This window comes from Quercus suber, unplaced genomic scaffold (genome assembly GCF_002906115.3).
Source record: "Quercus suber isolate HL8 unplaced genomic scaffold, Cork oak 2.0 scaffold_20, whole genome shotgun sequence".
Taxonomy (NCBI): domain Eukaryota; kingdom Viridiplantae; phylum Streptophyta; class Magnoliopsida; order Fagales; family Fagaceae; genus Quercus; species Quercus suber.
In genome coordinates, this window is record NW_027069485.1 from 1,795,681 (window position 1) to 1,802,431 (window position 6,751).

At 33.0% G+C, this 6,751-nt stretch overlaps 1 protein-coding gene across 1 annotated transcript; it reads right to left on the reverse strand.

Moving 5' to 3' along the window:
* Positions 1-2,192: 2,192 nt before the first annotated feature.
* On the reverse strand, positions 2,193-5,195 carry LOC112039056 (uncharacterized). The gene is made up of 3 exons (XM_024071893.2): positions 4,816-5,195; positions 3,140-3,538; positions 2,193-3,050 (listed from the first exon to the last, which is right to left on the reverse strand). Exons 1-3 carry the CDS (start codon positions 4,918-4,920, stop codon positions 2,685-2,687), a joined length of 870 nt encoding a protein of 289 aa, XP_023927661.2. The 5' UTR covers positions 4,921-5,195; the 3' UTR covers positions 2,193-2,684.
* Positions 5,196-6,751: the final 1,556 nt, after the last annotated feature.

Below are 6,751 nucleotides of genomic sequence, written 5' to 3' on the forward strand. Positions count from 1 at the left end.
ATCACAATACTAAGGAATCTTTTCGTATGAGTGTTTCAGAACTGTTGTTTGTTACCGGCTCTTGTAGTGTCTCAATGGCTTGAATACTTATAAGAGCATCTGGAGTTTAAAATTTAACTATTTGGCACCACAAAAAGTTGCTTTATCTATTTTATCTACTTACTTTACAAAACATCAAGCAGCAATGGATCTATTTTAGCTTTCAACACAATAAAATAATATATCCACTACAATAAACAACAATCACAACCACCGCTGCCCCCTGCCCCCCCCCCCCCTCCCCCCCCCCCTCCCGAGCTGCCTCCGCCACATGATAGCAAATAATTGTCAAGTGTTAACAAGTGATTTTTTTAATCCCAAATTATACTTATACATTTTTTTTTACTAAAACAATTTCTCAATCATCATGATAGCAAATAATCATCTAGTGTAACAATAATATTTTGTTTTTACCCCAAATTATATATATACAAATTTATCTTTTGACTAAAAAAAATTTCTTAATCGTCATGATAGCCTATTATCATCTAGTATAACAACATTTAAAAAAAAAAAAAAAAAAACCAAATCATATATATACAAATTTATCTTTGACTAAAACAATCGTCTCAATTGTTCAGAAGCAATCTTGGAACAATGTAAACTATGAAATGGAGGAACTTTATAAGAAAACATATAAAATAGAACACATATTATAGCTGGAACAATGTAGTCCATAGATTACTCACATACATAACTCAAACCAAATTACAATAAAACTCACACACTTGCACAAGTTCCTATGACTCATGCTTCTCAACATATAAAAAAGAAAGTTCCTACGACTCGCCTTGCAATTGCCATAAATGTTCAATGAGGTCCAATTGGAGTTGAGAATGAATTTCTCGGTCTCTGGTGCGTCCATAACTCTCAATGTATGCCATAAATCCATCACTTTGTTCACATAACACTTGCATAGGAGGATTATCCACTCCATCAATTTGTTCATAATCCAAGTCTACCACTTCATTATCATCCCACTCATCTTCAATAATCATGTTATGGAGAATTATGTACACTTGTCATGATCTTTTGGAGTGTTTCAAGATGGAAAAATCGTGTAGGTCCACGGACAATTGTGAAACGTGCTTGAAGCACTTCAAATACACGCTCAACATCCTTCCTATACACCTCTTGGGTTGCTTGCAAAATATTTTCGCTTTTGTCCTTGTGGAGCTGGGATTGTTTTTACAAATGTTGCCCACTTTAGATATATGCCATCAGCAAGGTAATATCCCATTGTGTAGTTATGACCATTGATTGAGTAATGTACGGCAAGAGCATGTTTTTCAGCAAGATCATTAAATATATGAGACCGTTCTAACACATTAATGTCATTATTTGATCTAAGTAACTCAAAAAAATGCATGCCGTATCCAAAGATCATATGATGCTATTGCCTCCAAAATAATAGTAGGCTCACGCATATGACCACAATATTGACCTTTCCATGTAGCTAGACAATTTTTCCACTTCCAATGCATGCAATCAATTGAACCTAACATACTTGGAAAACCTCGACGTTTGCCATAAGCTAACAGTTTAGCAATGTCTTCATTATTTGGCTTTCTCAAGTATTTTCAGAGAAAAAATCAATTACCACAGTAGCAAATTTTTTCAAACTTTCTAATGTAGTAGTTTCTCCAATCTGCACATATTCATCCATCAAATCACCCGATACTCCATACGCAAGCATTCTAAGTGCAGTAATTATATTTTGTAATGAAGATAAACCAAGTTTGTTGGCACTATTTCTTTTTTGGATAGAGTAAGAGTCATGAGCTTCTACCTTAAATTAAATATTGAGAAAAAGAGAACGCTTCATCCGAAATCCCCAACGAAATAAATCGGGTGGATATATTGGTGTGGGAGCAAAATAGTCAAGAAAAAGCCTCTTATGGCCTGCCAAATGATTACATAGATATAGCGATGTTTAGGTTGTGATGTTTCCATAACAAGTTCTTCGATTATCTCATCCTTATCTGAGTAATCAAGAAGCAACTTGCGAAACAAAGAGCGATTAATGGATACAACCTTCAAGACAATTGGAAAGCAATTATTACTATAGATGCAAGAAACATAACCAATCCATACTTTTAGTGCCATAAGCAATCATTACACCCACAAGCACACACGCACAAGTCACAACACAAACAAGATGAATAATAAATTTAAAGGTTTATACATACATCTAGTTTAAGATTAAAGTCAAGTGATATAAGCCACTACTAAAATGCATGAAAGCCTCTCATAAGTTACTACCAAAATACATAAAGTCTTACATAAACCACTACCAAAGTATCACCTAAATGTGCCAACCTTTTCCTAACATTACAAAAAACATAAAGGCCGAAGCTACATCCAAAACGCAATCAAGCCTATTAATTACGTGAACTTCATCTTGCCATGATTTCCTCTTGGAGTTGTTCACAAAAAGCTTTTTGTGCCCCGGTCAAGGCATTTGTATCTTTCATCATGATTCTCGCCTCCTCTAACATTTATTGCATCTTGAATTTTTTCCTCTTAATCATGACTCTTTCCTTCTTAATCTTAAGTTTTTCTTCACCTCTTTCATTCTCAATCCTAAGTTTTTCCCTCTCAATAAACATTTTTTCCTCTTCCAATCGAGTTATCTCCTCATCCCTTTACTCTCCCAAGCGCAACTTCTCCGCTTTGATATGAAGACTCTCTTTGTCATGTTCTTGTGATTCCTCGATAAATTTTAATTTCTTGGTCAAATAGTTCCCTACATCTTTTCCAGTGGCTTTGTTACTTCGGTTGGGCCTTTTCAGCGTTCCTACCAATTGGCCTCTCAAAATTGGAAGTGTCACCAAGTCTGGACCCACAACCCCTTTGCCAATAGATGTTGACTCCAGAGTTGGAGGCACGAATGCTCTCGATCTTACATTAGGATCGGCCCACTTTGGTTGGTCCTTTAACATGAGCCAACAAGGTTCTAGAAGAAAGGGTTTCTTGAAGGTCTCTTTATACAAAGCCTTCGCATTGGCAATCTAAAAAAATTAAAAGAAATATAATATGATTAGTATCTTCAAACTATTGGTGAATGGGTATGTTAGCACTATTGCAATATAATTTATACCTTATTTGTCTTTTCATTAATCGTTCCCCAACAGCTTATCAAGGAGATAGCAGTACGTGTGGAATTGGATGTATTGTACCGTGTGAAGTATTCCCAAACTTTTTGATGAAATGTGTTTTGTGTTTGTTCATTACTGTGTATGACATCAACACTAATATTGAGCCATGCTGACACTAGGAGTTGATCTTCATCTACACTAAAGTTAGTGCCCCGTTTTCCTTTTGTAGAAGAGGCATTTTCAACTTGAGGTGGAGAATCAAAAATTGACATAAGAGTATTTTGAGATGTTCCCAAAAGTTCTGAGTCAATTTCTATATCCCCGTTCATGATATCCGTGAAATATGTTAGGTCTCTACGTGACTCCATAAAATTAGAAGCAGCAATATACTTCCAAGCAAACTGAAAGTAAAGATCAATATTGTATAAATTAGAAAAAAAAAATGTAAATTTCCCTGCACACAGAAAATTCCCAAACTAACATTTATATCAAAACTTAAAAGACTTAAAAGTATAACAATAGAACATGATTATGCATAAAAACTTAATTTGACATGTAGCTTAATCCCACTAATAAAGAAAACAACAAATTCATTTTTGAGCATCTCAAAACCAAACTTACAATTTCTCATTAAAACTAGAATTCATGATTGAAGTTTATTTGTAAGAATTTCGAAATCAAAAAATCAATTCCTCATAAATTAATTCCAAAGATTCACCAATCATGAAAACCAACATGCACCAGATTGTGATTTCATCAGATATCAAGAGCAGTTAAGACTTTACATCTTAAGAAGTGACTTGTAGCCACTATAAATAAGAAAAACCAAGACTTTATTATATATGTTTAGAAGTAACCCACCTCAGCATGTATTGTTTGCTTCAAAAACAAAAGCTAGAGCCAGTAAATTACTTACTTATTTCTAAAATAATTTGGTTTAATTAATCATTTTACAATTAAATTTCTTATTCAGAATTAGACAAAATATCTCCTTTCATGGAAAATGAATAAATGCAGAAATTATTTGACCAATTCTACAACTTGCCCTCATTTTTATATTTTAGTTTTTGAAGTATTTATTTATAGATCAGGACACACACACGTGTATATATATATATATATGTACCAATTAAATTATTCTATAGTTTTTTTATTTATTATTTACTAAAAAGGAACTAAAGCCACAACCACATGCCATGTGAAAGAAAAAAAAAATCTAATAATTAACACTAGCAATCAATTTGATTGAATGGTTCTTTATTTTACACAGAATCAATAAGAGATTTGAAATCAAATTCCATGCCTTGTTGAAACTATTTAAATTAAGAACCGACAATATTTTTTAACAATAAATTTCAACCCACAATATTATTTGCTTGCAATTAGTTACCATTGAGCCAAAATTTGTGAACTATGCAAATATATTAGAATCAACAAACAGAAAATCAACAAGAAGCAAAAACAGAAACAAAAAAAATTGTAGCCTTCCTTGCACACAAAAAATTCCCAAACTAACATTTAAAAATAAAAACATAAATTCCTGCAAACAGAAAATTTCCAATACTTTCCAATCCTCAATGATTTATCATTAGATTCAACAAATATTATAAATTTATCATTCCAATTACCCAAATAAAAAATCCCAAGCATGTAGATGAAGAAGACAGAGACAACTCACTTGCAAGCAAGTCGGGTCGGAGGCATGGATTGGCGGCGGCAGCGGGACATAGAGGTGAGAGTTTAGAGGTGAGAGTTTGAGAGAGTTTGAGAGAGTTGAGAGCATCAGAGAAGGCCGAGATGGGTCAGAGGCGTGGATCGGTGGCAGATCGGAGGCATAGGTCTAAGGCGTGGATTGGCAGCTTGGGAGTTCGACGAAGTGGGTCAGCTGGTGGGTCAGTGACATTGAGCTTCGATGGGCTGGTGACGTTAAGGATTGAGTCGGGCTGACGGCGATGAGACAGAGAGGTGAGAGTTTGAGAGAAGGTTTTGAGAGAAGGTGAGACAGAGAGGCGAGAGTTTGAGAGAGTGAGTTTGAGAGAAGGTTGTCTTCAGAGAGGCTTGCATGGTCTGGACTTTGGAGAATAAAAGAATTAAAAAAAAAAAAAAACAAACAAAGAAATATTACTCTCCTCTTTGTCACAATATTCTCAAGAGTTTCTAGTGATGATTCTAACTTCAGATGCTCTTCCTTGCAAATGTAATGCTTTCTACCAGGTTTGTTTATGTAATTTATTTTCGATGGTTTTGTCTGATCTTTTATAAGTTTGGTTTAGTTTTTTTATTTGGGTTTTTGTAATTTGAAATGGGTATGTTTGAGAGAAAGATTGTGAATTTGTTTTCTTTTGATTTTTTTTTTTTTTTTTTTGAATATTTGGTTTTTTGTTTTATTTTAATGAGTATGATGTGGTTTGGGTTGTTAGTTGCATTGTATTAGGTTCCTGAGAAAATGAGGAATTAACCGAACTAACCGCACTAAACTGGTATTTTGCATTGCTCCTTGTGTAGACCAGTTCCCACCCCTCCACAGGTGAGTTGCGGTTAGGAATGAGGGAAAACCGCCCCTATAGGTGTGGTCCAAAAATGCCCAAAAAACCAACTGCACCGCACCATGTACAGCCCTAGTACTATAAAATAAATAATTTGATATGAAGTATTTTAAAAGGTAAGTATGTAAAATAGAGAAAAAAAACTTATACTAAAATAGACAATAATTTTTGGTGGAGCTAAAGCAAATGACGTTATAATTAAAGTAATATTATTTTCACACATCACTCATGTTATGTCTAAGTATTGTATTTTTAAAATTATGGTTCAATAATTGAAGAACGTCACATCAACCATTTTTTGTGTGCAATGACTAATGGTAACAAGTTTTGGTTACGTTAAACAGAATTTATAGGCAAAATGCACTTTTGGTGCTTCAAGGGCCAGTTTCAATTTAGTTTATCTTCAATTGCATCAATTTAGTTTTATTTATTTATATTTTATAATTTATTTCAATGTTACTACTAACTTAAAAAATAGGGTTAAAATTGCCAGTAACTTGAAATTCAATTTAGATCTCTTGGTGAAAAAACAGGGGATAAGGTTTGACAAAAAACTTAGCGCTTACAACTAACAATAAAAAAAATAATATGTATTCCTGTCATGTGCAATGCATATGACTTGTTTAAAATAATTATATAAAATGTGATTTAGTAAGGTCACAACTAAGTTTGGAACCAAACTCTATATAAAAATAAATAAATAAATAAATAAGAAGGACAAAACCAATAGGACAAATTTTGGCTACAACTCTCACTTAAAAATTAGCATGACTATATATTTTGAAAATCTAATCATTAGATTACACGTTCTTTATGTTTTTAACACGCATGTCAAATTTTGTACCAATCGAATGATTTACTATTCAATCCATAAATTCATTTTTAATACATAATTTTAGAATACAAAAACTTGAAATTTAAATATTTGATTGATGACATAATTATTGATCTTTGACTTTGAAAATTTTGTAAGTATGGAGGATATAAAAATAAAATATAATTCAATTCACATCCAATAAAAACAAATTTAATGGAGTTGTAGCCATTGGCTATAAACTAAACTAGTAT

Bases quoted from the DNA above. Each gene is read 5' to 3' on its own strand.
- LOC112039056 (XM_024071893.2), bottom strand. From the start codon at position 4,920: ATGCTCTCAACTCTCTCAAACTCTCTCAAACTCTCACCTCTAAACTCT. The intron at 3,539-4,815 runs GTGAGTTGTCTC...CTTTACTTTCAG, and splicing joins CCGACCCGACTTGCTTGCAA to TTTGCTTGGAAGTATATTGC. The intron at 3,051-3,139 runs GTATAAATTATA...TAATTTTTTTAG, and splicing joins TTAATGAAAAGACAAATAAG to ATTGCCAATGCGAAGGCTTT.